Here is a 15,000-nt window from a genome sequence, read left to right on the forward strand (position 1 = left end):
CACACACACACACACACACACACACACACACACACACACACACACACACACACACACACACACACACACACACACACACACACACACACACACACACAGCTTCACGCTCTCTCCTCTCCAATATGGTATTAGATCACCATCATCATCACTGCCTCATCCCTCCCTCAAGACTTTCTCGGTAGTCCCGCCTTCGTCCGGCAAAGGATGAGGAGAGAGTGAAGGTCAGACAGCAACATCTCTTTCTCTCACTCCCTTGTTCGTTCTCTCAATTTGTCTTAATCACTTTCTCCGTCTCATTTTCACTCTCATCTCTCTTTCTCCAGAACGGTTTTCTGTCTTATTGTTAATCTCATTCTCTCTCTCCCTGCCTGTTTCTCTCTGTTTTTCCTATGTAATGGTCTTTCTCTGTCCTCCGATTCTCACTCACATTCGTTCTGTCTATCTTACTCTCATTTAGCTTGTTGTCTCATTTCGCTCACACCCATGCCTCTGTCTTTCGGGACAGATCGCAATTTACTGGGGGGGAGGGTTGGTCCAAAATAAAACTAGCTCTCAAAGTCTCACGTCAGAATTAAACGTTCGTTCATGTTTCTCAAACATCACATTTCGAAGTTGTTGCAAATGTTACATTTCGAAGTGTTTAATGTTAAGTTTAGGCATTAGCTCCACATTTGAAAGGTTCAGGTTAAGTTTAGGAATTATCTCTGAAATTTTAAGGTTAGGGATTAACTCCGAATGGTTAAGGTAAGGGATAGGCTTAAAACCAAACTCTCAAAAATACATGTATTTTGGAATTAGAGCCAGATGGCCGGTTTCCATGTCATCTCCCAACGTCCTCAGACATGGATGGACGTCGAATACTGACTTGTATTACAGGTAACCTGGCTGCCGAAATAGAGGAGGGTTGCCAAACTTTTGGGAAGAGTTGTGTGTTTTTTTTATTGGGCACAGGAGAGGGTACTGTGTTTCCCCCCCTGGTTAACATTCTCTCTTTTTCAGGTTTTACTATATAATGTCTTCCATCCAAGCCAAATGTCCTTATCTGCTTGCATGCGCCTCCCCTATATCAAGGTGTTTTGGTACTTCCCTTATGCACTGCACTTTTCCATGCGCTAACTTTTACTATACCACAGGTCAGGATAGTCTACCAGTCTAACAGTCTATCCTGCCGTCTATCCACCATTCATAGTGACAATAGTGGTAGGTGGACCGTTTGTCCAAATCTGCAATAGGCTAACTAGCAATCATACCACACATAAAAACAAAAGCTGCATCAAGCTTTAATGTGAATCGACAAGAACAGATAGGAATAGCTGATAGGCAGCGGAGAGGCCAGTTGAATCATTGTGCATGAAAGGACAGTGATGACATGATGACACACAGATAAACAATCTCCTCTGTTGATCTTGTATAGGGACAATACAGTTATCCTACCTAGACTAACCTCCAACACCACAATGCAATGAGTAATTGCATTATTGTTTTCAAGTAAGTACAACATTGTATTCCAAGCTACAGTGAAAATGTCTTGCTTTTCCTGGGACTCCAAGAGCTAAGGAACATTTTTTAAAGGTGAGAGGTCAGCAGAGCGCAGGTGCGTATTGTGCAAGAGACAGAGGCTAACAATTAGAAGCTTATATATAGCCCATCATTCATTAGCAAAATATAAGGCTAATGACTGCAATTAATTTATTATCTGAAATTATTACCTGAAAGAGGTAGGCTAGGATATCTATGTACACACACACTAAAATGCAAATCAATTACTTAAAAATCATACAATGTGATTTTGTGGATTTTTGTTTAAGATTCCGTCTCTCACAGTTGAAGTGTACCTATGATAAAAATGACAGACATCTACAGGCTTTGTAAGTAGGAAAACCTGCAAAATCGGCAGTGTATCAAATACTTATTCTCCCCACTGTATATACACTGCGTACACAGAACATTAAGAGACAGGTAAAATACATATTTTTAAACCTTAAAGGTTTTAAGACAATTGAGACATGAATTGTGTATGTGTGCCATTCATAGGGTGAATGGGCAAGACAACAGATTTAAATGCCTTTGAACAGGGTATGGTAGTAGGTGCTAGGTGCACCAGTTTGTGTCAAGAACTGCAATGCTGCTGGGTTTTTCACGCTCAACAGTTTCCAGTCTATATCAAGAATGGTCCACCACCGAAAGGACGAACTTGACACAACTGTGGGAAGCATTGGAATGCTTTCGACACCTTGTAGAGTCCATGCCTTGTAGAGTCCATGTATACAGTGCCTTGCGAAAGTATTCGGCCCCCTTGACCTTTGCGACCTTTTGCCATATTTCAGGCTTCAAACATAAAGATATAAAACTGTATTTTTTGTGAAGAATCAACAACAAGTGGGACACAATCATGAAGTGGAGCGACATTTATTGGATATTTCAAACTTTTTTAACAAATCAAAAACTGAAAAATTGGGCGTGCAAAATTATTCAGCTCCCTTAAGTTAATACTTTGTAGCGCCACCTTTTGCTGCGATTACAGCTGTAAGTCGCTTGGGGTATGTCTATCAGTTTTGCACAGATTCTCGATTGGATTCAGGTCTGGACTTTGACTTGGCCATTCTAACACCTGGATATGTTTATTTTTGAACCATTCCATTGTAGATCTTGCTTTATGTTTTGGAACATTGTCTTGTTGGAAGACAAATCTCCGTCCCAGTCTCAGGTCTTTTGCAGACTCCATCAGGTTTTCTTCCAGAATGGTCCTGTATTTGGCTCCATCCATCTTCCCATCAATTTTAACCATCTTCCCTGTCCCTGCTGAAGAAAAGCAGGCCCAAACCATGATGCTGCCACCACCATGTTTGACAGTGGGGATGGTGTGTTCAGGGAGATGAGCTGTGTTGCTTTTACGCCAAACATAACGTTTTGCATTGTTGCCAAAAAGTTCAATTTTGGTTTCATCTGACCAGAGCACCTTCTTCCACATGTTTGGTGTGTCTCCCAGGTGGCTTGTGGCAAACTTTAAACAACACTTTTTATGGATATCTTTAAGAAATGGCTTTCTTCTTGCCACTCTTCCATAAAGGCCAGATTTGTGCAATATACGATTGATTGTTGTCCTATGGACAGAGTCTCCCACCTCAGCTGTAGATCTCTGCAGTTCATCCAGAGTGATCATGGGCCTCTTGGCTGCATCTCTGATCAGTCTTCTCCTTGTATGAGCTGAAAGTTTAGAGGGACGGCCAGGTCTTGGTAGATTTGCAGTGGTCTGATACTCCTTCCATTTCAATATTTTCGCTTGCACAGTGCTCCTTGGGATGTTTAAAGCTTGGGAAATCTTTTTGTATCCAAATCCGGCTTTAAACTTCTTCACAACAGTATCTCAGACCTGCCTTGTGTGTTCCTTGTTCTTCATGATGCTCTCTGCGCTTTTAACGGACCTCTGAGACTATCACAGTGCAGGTGCATTTATACGGAGACTTGATTACACACAGGTGGATTGTATTTATCATCATTAGTCATTTAGGTCAACATTGGATCATTCAGAGATCCTCACTGAACTTCTGGAGAGAGTTTGCTGCACTGAAAGTAAAGGGGCTGAATAATTTTGCACCCCCAATTTTTCAGTTTTTGATTTGTTAAAAAAGTTTGAAATATCCAATAAATGTCGTTCCACTTCATGATTGTGTCCCACTTGTTGTTGATTCGTCACAAAAAAATACAGTTTTATATCTTTATGTTTGAAGTCTGAAATGTGGCAAAAGGTCGCAAAGTTCAAGGGGGCCGAATACTTTCGCAAGGCACTGTATATACATATATACTCAGTACCAGTCACAAGTTTGGACACACCTATCATTCAAGGGTTTTTCTTTATTTTTACTATTTTCTACATTGTAGAATAATAGTAAAGACATCAAAACTATGAAATAACACATATGGAATCATGTGGTAAAGAAAAAAAATTGTTAAACAATACAAAATATATTTTATATTTGAGATTCTTCAAAGTAGCCACCCTTTGCCTTGATGACAGCTTTGTACACTCTCGGCATTCTCTCAACCAGCATCACCTGGAATGCTTTTCCAACAGTCTTGAAGGAGTTCCCACATATGCTCAGCACTTGGCTTTTCCTTCACTCTGCGGTCCGACTCATCCCAAACTATGAGGTCTGGGGATTGTGGAGGCCAGGTCATCTGATGCAGCACTCCATCACTCTCCTTCGTGGTAAAATAGCCCTTACACAGCCTAGAGGTTTGTTGGGTCATTGTCCTGTTGAAAAACAAATGATAGTCCCACCATGCCCAAACCAGATGGGATGGCGTATCGCTACAAAATGCTGTGGTAGACATGCTGGTTAAGTGTGCCGTGAATTCTAAATAAATCCCAGACAGTGTCACCAGCAAAGCACCCCCACAACATAACACCTCCTCCTCCATACTTTATGGTGGGAAATACACATGCAGATATCATCCGTTACTGAAGGCCAGCATCCCAGTGTTATGTGTGTTATTTCATAGTTGTGATGTCTTCACTATTATTCTACAATGTAGAATATAGTAAACATGAATAAAAACTCTTGAATGAGTAAGTGTTCTAAAACTTTTGGCCGGAAGTGTATATATATATATACATATATGCGTATGTATATACGCAGTTGTAGATATATACCTTGTACCTTGTATATATCTACAACTTGATTAGAGTTCACCTGTGGTAAATTCGATTATTGGGCATGATTTGTAAAGGCACACACCTGTCTATATAGGGTCCGAAGGTTGACAGTGCATGTCAGAGCAAAAATCAAGCCATGAGGTCAAAGGAATTGCCTGTAGAGCCCTGAGACAGGATTGTGTCGAGGCACAGATCTGGAGAAGGGTACCAAAAAAAGTATGCAGCTTTGAAGGTCCCCAAGAACACAGTGGCCTCCATCATTCTTAAATGGAAGAAGTTTGATTCTTCCTTGGAGCTGACCAAGATTCTTCCTAGAGCTGACAGCTCGGCCAAACTGAGCAATCGGGGGAGAAGGGCCTTGGTCAGGGAGGTGGCCACTCTGAAAGAGCTCCAAAGTTCCTCTGTGGAGATGGGAGAACCTTCCAGAAGGACAAAAATTTCTGCAGCACTCCACCGAAAAGGCCTTTATGGTAGTGGTGAGACAGAAGCCACTCCTCAGTAAAAGGCACATAACAGCCCACTTGGAGTTTGCCAAAAGGCACCTAAAGACTCTCAGACCATGAGAAACAAGATTCTCTGGTCTAATGAAACCAAGAGGGAACTATTTGGCCTGAATGCCAAGCGTCATGTCTGGAGGAAACCATCCCTATGGTGAAGCATGGTAGTGGCACCATCATGCTGTGGGGATGTTTTTCAGCTGCAGGGACTGGGAGCAAATACTTATTTGCCACCATAATTTGCAAATAAATTCATTAGAAATCATACAATGTGATTTTCTGGATTTTTTCTCCTAATTTTGTCTGTCATAGTTGACGTGTACCTATGATGAAAATTACAGGCCTCTCTCATCTTTTTAAGTGGGAGAACTTGCACAATTGGTGGCTGACTAAATACTTTTTTGCCCCACTGTATGTAAGCGTCACATTTCATTGTCTTATTTTTTATCAATATGCAAAAATGTCTAAAAACTTGTTTTTGCTTTGTCATTTAGGACGAAAAAACGATTGAATACATTTTAGAGTAAGGCTGTAACGTAAGAAAATGTGGGAAAAGTCAAGGGCTCTGAATCCTTTCTGAATGCACTGTATATATATATATATATATATATATATACTGTATATATACTGTATATACATTTTATATATATCAATCTTTTGTGGATGCAATTTGAATGAAATTGATGGAGATAGAGAAAGTCTATGACAGAGTGCTCGTGTGCGCACTGATTTAAAGCAAATTATATTTTTCCTTCAGAGAAAGGCCCAAAAATTGTTAAAGACACCTGTCACCCAAGTCATAGACTGTTCTCTCTGCTACTGCATGGCAAGCGGTACCGGAGTGCCAAATCTAGGTCCAAAAGGATCCTTGAACAAATAATAAAATGGCCACCGGACTATTTACATTAACACCCCTGCTTCGCAATGTTTATTATCTATGCATAGTCACTTTACCCCTACCAACATGTACAAATGTTGAAAATCTGATTTCCCTCTCGCTGATCATTGTCTGCAACCAGCACTGATAGTGAAGTATTGAGAGGCAGGGAGAGTCTCGTCCTTGGTGGTTGGCGAACCCTCAGCCTTCTGGCCCGTAGCCCTGCGTGGCATCAACTGTGCCACAAAAGCAATGTAGATATCCAAGTTGATAAACACAGGACCGCTATAGTTATTGTTATTTGGGGTCATTACCAGTTCATTCTATCCAGTGGGAGGGTGTTCAAATTATTTTCAGTACAATGGAAGGGTTTTCATGACACCTTGAGTTGGACGCCCCCCCCCCCCACCCCACCCTCCCACACTTCCCTGCTTCAGAACTTAGAGCAAATGCACACAACAATGCCATAGTCGTCAATACGCAGAGCATACATATTTAACAGTACACAGGGAATCTTTAGATTGTTCCATCTGGTTAATAATGTATATGTCATGTGTCCGGCCTCTCGGTCACCAGGCTGCTCGTTATGGCGCACAACTGTCACCGTTGTTACACGCACCTGCAGCTCATCACTCATCTGGACTCCATCACTTCCTTGATTACCCGCCCTATATATGTCACTCCCTTTGGTTCCTTCCACAGGCATCATTGTTTCTGTTTCCTGTCTGTGCGTTGTTCGTGTTTCCTGTTTTGTATTAGGTTTCATTTATTTAATAAAACACTCACTCCCTGAACTTGCTTCCCGACTCTCAGCGCACATCGTTACAGTATAGTATAATAGTTGTTCTGGGAGCCATTGACTGCGGATCATAATGAATGGATTTAGGAGTTTGAGGGATATATCTGGGCCACAGAAAACTCCTGTCCTTATTTTCCCTACAACCTCTCTTTCTCTCTCTCTCTTTCACAAACTTTCTCACTCTTTTTCTCTCTCTCTCTTTGTTTCTCTCTCTCTTTATTTATTTCTCTCTATCTTTGTCACATGTACACCCCCCCTCGTCCCAGTCTCTCTTTGTTTATGAATATTTAACTATTGCTCAGTGCTCACCCTTCTATTTTGGTTCAGTGCCTGTAGGTCTGTGAGCTGGTCTGGGGAGCTGGGGAACTAGACTCCCTCCAGCCCCAACACAGCTCTCCCTCACCCTCACCCTTGACCCTCCAGCCCCAAATCCACCCAACAACCCCAACATCCAGGCCCCTAATACCAACCACGCAGCTCCAGGACGTCTTTCGCAGATTCTGTTATTACTCTTCGGAAGTTGCCTGTGAAAAGGCTACACGAGGACCCGGCAACCTTTCTCGTGTGGAATGACAATTTATCTTCAATTTCTACTGATCTTTTACCTGTTGTTTTTATTTCTTTACTTACCTATTGTTCACCTAATATCTTTAAAAAAAAGCAATTGCACTGTTGGTTAGAGCCTGTAAGTAAGCATTTCACTGTAAGGTCTACTACACCTGTTGTATTCGGCGCACGTGACAAACAAACTTTGATTAGATTTGCGTGTTTTTCATATGCACATTTTCATGAAACAGTTCAATTTAATTTCATTTAACGTCTTTGTATCTCAAAATTATTGTCATATGGTTAATCAAAGTTATATCCAAATCCAAATGAAAAATATACAAATCTAAAAAGTAACTTCTATTGCCATTGCCAACTATGTAAAAATAGCCTAGAAAGCCAACAAATAAAAATATTCCATCCTGCAGGTAGAAAATATCTAGATAAAAATAATTATCCTATAAATCACATTGGCTACACATGGCCTGTCTGCAACTAACTTGAAACATTGTATCAACTATTAACTTTGGGTCTGAAGCTTGTGCTGGCGAACTTGAAACATTGAATAGAATATTCTGGGCCCTCAGATTTTCCTGCGCCAGTGAGCTCGGGACAGACACAGCTGTAGGCTATTTGCACAAGGGATAAGAAGCAGTGCTTGACTTGGGCAGGAGCTTGCCCGAGCTGAGTACCGGGCCGTCAACATTTCTACTGCTTGAGCTCCTGTTCCTCTTATAGAATATTAGTTTAAAAGTATTGTGGAGCCCCTGCACCTAAATAGACACAGTACCAGCATCCAAAATGAGTACCGGAACCTATTTCAATCTAAGTCCATCACTGATAAGCCTATTTTTTGACATTTCCACTGGATCAGAACATGACATTTTTCCCTTTCACGCTGAGTGGTTATCAAAAGGGAGAGAGCTGGAAAGGTTTTTCAAATGCATTGAGGAACTCAAAAAGAAAGGAGGATCAAGACACTCTTCATATATTTAATTCAAATTCCTTTATTTGTATGGCATGTTCAAAAACTGTTGTAATTCTCAATGGATGTAAAAACAGACTTAGTTTGCATGAGAAACTCCACGGGTCATTATTGGTGGTGCATTTAAGCCAATCAGAAATACTTTCAGCTCCCCAAATGGGCACATTTCTGCCTACATTTACACACAGGCATGGTAGCCTATAGGCCTACTTCTTACTCAGCATTGACAGGAGCACTCCAAACAAAAGACAATGACTAAATTGTCAGAATTTGTAAATGGAATTAAATGAACCAAAAGTTGTTTCTCACAAGTGTAGCTAAGGTTGTGCACTCCGCCAACAATGTGTCCACCCCGACAATGAGAACGGGAAGACTGCAATAATAATATTGAATGCAGTCAAATAAATGACTAAGAAGCATTGTAGATTAGAAATGATAGGAATTAACGTTACATGTACTGGTTTTATATGTAAAAACAATTTAATACATTTTAGAATAAGGCTGTAACCTAACAAAATGTGAAAAAATTCAAGGGGTCTGAATACTTTCCGAAGACACTGTATATATATTGTGTATATGTGTTACTGCTCGACCAACAGCCTAACGACCAGAAAATTGTCCAGTCGACTAATTGTGGTCAGCCCTACTACTCATAAGGCAGTCAAATCTCAATATAAAAACATCTTTATGTGAACGTGCATGGGAAAAGCAATTCAACTCGCTCTTAGTTCTCACAGGCATCTTATAGAGACCAAGTATGGATGGGGTGTTTCACATGCCCGTCGAATGAGTCCGGTACTCATGGTTATCACCACAGATAGTAAAGGAAAGAGAAAGACGAATCATACCAAGGACATGTCCACACTTCGACTACAAAAATGAAAAGGGCAACTTTGAAACAATGCAATTTAGCAATCTTACAGAAACTAAGAAGAACAGAATGACCAGGTGTGTGCCTTTCCAAATCATGTCCAATGAATTGAATTTACCACAGGTGGAATGCAAGGAAGTTGAAGAGACAGCTCAAGTGTGATCAATGAAAACAGGATGCACCTGAGCTCAATTTCAAGTCTCATAGCAGATGGTCTGAATATTTATGTAAGTAATGTATTTTTGTTGTTTATTCGAATTGCAAAAATCGCTGAAGTTGGAGACTTTTATCTCCCTCACCAACTTCAAACATCTGCTATTTGAGCAGCTAACCGATCGCTGCTGCTGTACATAGTCTATCGGTAAATAGCCCACCCATTTTTACCTACCTCATCCCCATACTGTTTTTATTTATTTACTTTTCTGCTCTTTTGCACACCAATATCTCTACCTGTACATGACCATCTGATCATTTATCACTCCAGTGTTAATCTGCAAAATTGTAATTATTCGCCTACCTCCTCATGCCTTTTGCAGACAATGTATATAGACTCCCCTTTCTTTTCTGCTGTGTTATTGACTTGTTAATTGTTTACTCCATGTGTAACTCTGTGATGTCTGTTCACACTGCTATGCTTTATCTTGGCCAGGTCGCAGTTGCAAATGAGAACTTGTTCTCAACTAGCCTACCTGGTTAAATAAAGGTGAAATAAAAAAATATATTTAAAAAAATCTTAATACTTTTGCAAAACTTTAAAAAAAAATGGTTATGGGGTATTGTGTGTAGATTGCTGAGATTATTATTATTTTAAATCCATTTTACAATAAGGTTGTAACGTAACAAAATGTGGAAAAAGTCAAGGTGTCTGAATACTTTCCGAAGGCACTATTATATCATGGTGTACAAGACACCTGTCTGATTTGCGTCTGTCTGAGTGGACTAATGCATTATGGAGGCAGTTTGTATGGCACAGTCCATCACTCTAATGTGCTACTGAAATTGATTATATTACATAAGAATAATGGTGCAAAAAAATATGTATATTATTTTATAACAAAAGCAGTTTCTAGGGGCCAAGACAAATTTCTTCAGCCTCCCGAGGTTGAAGAGGCGCTGTTGCACCTTCTTCACCACACTGTCTGTGTGGGTGGACCATTTCAGATTGTCAGTGATGTGTACACTGCGGCCCCGTTGATGTGGATGGGGGCATGCTCCCTCTGCTATCTCCTGAATTCCACGATCAGCTCCATTCCTCCAGGGCCTTCACCTCCTCCCTGTAGGCTGTCTAATCATTGTTGGTACTCAGACTGTTGTTGATTGAGTTGGAGTTGTGCAAGGCCACATCGTCATGGGTGCAGGAGGGGAGTACAGGAGGGGGCTGAGCACCCATTGTGGGGCCCCTGTGTGGAGGATCAGCGTAGTGGAGGTGTTGTTGCCTACATTCATCACCTGGAGAGGCCCATCAGGAAGTCTAGGACCTAGTTGTACAGGGCGGGGTTCAGACCCAGGGCCTAGAGCTTAATGATGAGCTTGGAGGGTACGATGGTGTTGAAGGCTGAACTGTAGTCAATGAACAGCATTCTTACATAGATATTCCTCTTGGCCAGATGGGATAGGGCAGTGTGCAGTGTGATGGCGATTGCATCATCCATGGATCTATTGGGGCGGTATGCAAATTGCAGTGGGTTTAGGGCCTTGTAGCCATCCCGGAAGCGAGAGCAACAATGGTTGAGAGTTTTTGAAGTGCGAGTATTGCAGGCAATGTGTTGATAGAAATGTTTAAGCGTTTTCCTCAGATTTGCTTTATTAAAGTCCTCAGCTACAATAAATGCGGCCACAAGATATGCAGTTTCCACTTTGCACAAAGTCCAGTGTAGGTCCTTGAGAGCCGTCGTGGTATCTGCTTGAGGAGGAATATACACAGCTCTGATGATGACCGAAGAAAATGATCTTTGAGGGTAATGCAATCGGCGTTTGATTGTGAGATATTCTAGGTTGGGTGAACAAACGGACTTGAGTTCCTGTACTTTACCACAATCACACCATGAGTAGTTAATCATGACACATACACCTCTGCCTTTCTTCTTCCCGGAGAGTTCTTTATTCCTATCTATGCAATGTACTGAGAACCCCACTGGCTGTATGGACGGGGACAGTATATCCGGAGAGAGCCACGATTCCATAAACAGAGTATGTTCCAGTCCCTGATGTCTCTCTGGACGGAGATCCTCGCCCTGAGATCATCTACTTTATTTTCCACGGACTGAACATAAGCAAGTAATATACTCGGAAGCGGTGGACGGTTTGCACTCCTCCTGAGTCGGACTCCACTCCAAATACCTCTTCTCCTCCAGCCGGTGTCTTGGAGCATCCTCTGGGATAAGTTCAATCATCTTGAGAGGTACGAACAAATGATCCAATTTAGGAAAGTTGTATTTCTGGTCAAAAAGCTGGTGAGTTACCGTCTCTCTGATATCAAAAAGTCATTTCCGACTATATGTAATAATGTAATAAAGGCCTTTTATATTATTATTATTATTATTTACCAGCACCCTCAGCACCCCTACTACATGTTGCTATGGTCCCTCCTCTCACTACAGCATGCTATGTAAGGGACCATAGCCACACTCTAAATGGGCTCTGAGTAATCATGTTAGAGCATGGGGAGCCCAGGTGGAACAAACACACACACACACACACAAACACACACACACTCAGAATAAGAGCTAACGCCACCATTACAGTCATAACATGAGACCTCTTAAACAACGAGGACACACAGTCACGTACACCGCCCCCTATCAAACACACACACACGGACACGCACACACACCCTCTCTTTCTCTCTCCCTCTTCTCCTGACCCAATTCCCTCTCTCCTGACTGTCACTCTGGTTACTGTACATGATATGGCTGCCATATCAATAGACACCCATGTCATCCCATACTACAGGAGGGAGAGAAGAAGAAGAAGGGAGAAATGATTCATTACAAAATGACTGTACAAAAATAAAGTCTCATCCCCTCTCTCTCTCTGCCATGGTGTCTGGTCTAGTTCAAAGTACCAGTGACTCTCTGTAACCCAGGACCTGATGCAGGTGCATGGAGAGTGAGGGGTCAAATAAGGGTTGAGGCTCAACAGCCAGCTCACTGCTTTCCCCTCCAGCTCTTCCTCTATGTTCTCCTCCTACCCCTCTCCTCTCATCTCCCTCTCCCAAAGGTTCTCCTCCTCACGGTCTCATCAGCCGGAGACCCCTCACACACTCACTCACACACACTAGAGTGGATTGCATCACACACACACACACACACACACACACACACACACACACACACACACACACACACACACACACACACACACACACACACACACACACACACACACACACACACACACACACACACACACACACACACACACACACACACACACACACAAGCTACTCTTAGAAAACTGAGGGTCTGGCCTGTTTAAAGACCATCACAGCATATGGCACTGAGACAAACACTGATACTGGCACTGAAAGAGAGAGAGAGAGAGAGAGAGAGAGAGAGAGAGAGAGAGAGAGAGAGAGAGAGAGAGAGAGAGATCAGATACAGCTGGACAAATGTGGACAATCATTGGAAGAAGAACGACGAGAAAGGAGAAGTGGATAGAGTGAGGTGGAGAGGAGAGGACCAATAGCACTGATACAGATAGAGAGGTCTGCTGACACTGACTGTGGACATAGTCAACACTGTACCCCTGGCCTCTCAGATGTACAGCCAGGCTTGAACCTGAAACCCCGACTTTCCATCTGTGCCAATAGGCACCCTCTTCATGAAGGCTATTGTGGTAGTTTCACATTGTAGATGCATGGTGGGATGCTCCACTGATCTGAGTGTCAGTAATTAGACTGCTATCCTCTAGTGAGTAGGACTGTTATATATGTTCTACTCTCTTTAGTACATCTAAAACAGTAGGCTCCTATTTTGAGAGTAGGCTAACTGACTGACAGCAGAAGTGATGATGTCGTTGTAAGCTCCTCTCTGTCCTGCTCCTGGCGTAGATAGTGTGAAAAGTCATTAGACAAAGAATGAGTTTTGGGAGAGTTATTGGTGCGATGTGAAGGACAGGTGGAGGTTAGAGAGAGGGAGAGGGAGAGGGGGAGGGACTGGGGAGGAGAGGTTAGAGGGGAAAGGGCGTGAGGCGTGAGAGAGGGGGAGAGGATAGGGAGAGAGAGAGGAGGGAGAAAGGAGGAAGATATGAGAGGGGAGAGGTAGAGGGAGGGAGGGAGGGAGGGAGGGAGGGAGGGATAAAGCAAAGGGGTGTTGAAGTCCTCTGATCATTGTGACTTTAGGGCCAATCCATTACCGTGGCCCCTGTGCTACTGTGACATTATTCAATGTGTGTGTGTGTGGGTGTGTGTGTGCGTGTGTGTGTTGTAATAACAGAGATGACGTGCCATGCAGGGAGCAGAGAGCGGAGTGAGTCGTCCATCAGGGACTATTGACTGAGCGCCCACCATCAAATTAGCTAAATGAATTGATGTGACGATAAGCAGTGATAAGACCTTGGAGTGTCGCTGGGTGGCCTTCCCAGCAGAGGACAACTGCCTGTTTACTCTCCAGAATTGTACAATAACAAAACACATGGTGCTGGCCAACAGTCTAAGCTACAGTCCTAATAACTACACCACCTGAGTATTGGGACTGCACTTCCTCTGACCATCTGTCAAACATTATGGGTGCTGGATTAAAGACAGTGACAAAGTGAGATTTATAGAAGCACATGAGCAAGACACGGGCACAGATCACCCATACGCTATAAACAAACAAACAAAAAGAACAACTTGAATCCTGCTTTCTGTTCCCATGGACAGTGGTCCACTGACACACACACACACACACACACACACACACACACACACACACACACACACAGAGCCCCCCAACTGCTCCATCCCCATTCTCACCTTGGAACTTGAATCCCTCTATCTGGACCCAGAGGCAGAGGTCCTCCGTCTCACAGTCACATCTCCAGGGGTTCCCGCTGAGCCCCAGGGAGCGCAGGGAAGGCAGGGCGATCAGAGAGCTGATGTTCAGCGTCGTCAGGTTGTTCCTGCTCACATCCAGCACCTGCAGAGCAATATTTTCTGAGAACGCGTCCGGGTGGATCTCATTTAGCCCCAGATTGTCTGTTAGCCGTAGCATCACGAGGCTTGACAATGGTCCAAAAGTCCGGTCCTCAAGCTGGGTTAGTGTATTGAAGGACAGGTCAAGATAGGCCAGCTTTCGGAGATTCCCGAAGGTGGACTCGGAGATCTCCATCAGGGTGTTGTTGCTGACATCCAGGTAGACCAGATCAGACAGGTAGTTGAGTTGCAATGCTGGAAGTTCTCCGATGTGGTTGTTGGAGATGATGAGTTGGCGGGTGGCTAGAGGGAGGTCGTTGGGGAAGAGGGTGAGCTCCTGCCCAGCGCACTGGACCACCAGCTGGTCGTCACACACACACCTGTCTGGGCATCCTGCAGTGAGAGCCGGGTAAGGGGCAACCCCCATCACGAAGATAAAAAGAAAGAGTAGCCGGAGGGATTGGGAGCTTGGAGCAGGCAGGAGACGCATGATGAAGCCGCCCAGGGTGTCATGAACTCTGGCTGAGCAGGACCAGGAGGACACCCCAGGACCAGCGCTCCCCCCCGGGCATCCTGCATGGGGCTGCGGGACTGGGGGTGAGTCCAGGCGGCTACTCTGGAGGACCGGCTCCCGCTGCTGCTTCTGTTGCTG

The 15,000-nt window shown here is 43.3% G+C and overlaps 1 protein-coding gene across 1 annotated transcript in view; it reads right to left on the reverse strand.

Moving 5' to 3' along the window:
• The window catches only part of LOC118358662 (leucine-rich repeat-containing protein 52-like), a 24,864-nt gene that overhangs the window by 9,318 nt on the left and 546 nt on the right, over positions 1–15,000 (reverse strand). The window contains exon 1 of the mRNA XM_035736605.2: positions 14,190–15,000. This exon is cut by the window's right edge and continues 546 nt beyond it. Coding sequence (XP_035592498.1) covers positions 14,190–14,838 — 649 coding nt within the window. The 5' untranslated portion in view covers positions 14,839–15,000. The remainder of the gene's footprint in view (positions 1–14,189) is intronic.

This window comes from Oncorhynchus keta, chromosome 26 (genome assembly GCF_023373465.1).
Source record: "Oncorhynchus keta strain PuntledgeMale-10-30-2019 chromosome 26, Oket_V2, whole genome shotgun sequence".
Lineage (NCBI taxonomy): Eukaryota > Metazoa > Chordata > Actinopteri > Salmoniformes > Salmonidae > Oncorhynchus > Oncorhynchus keta.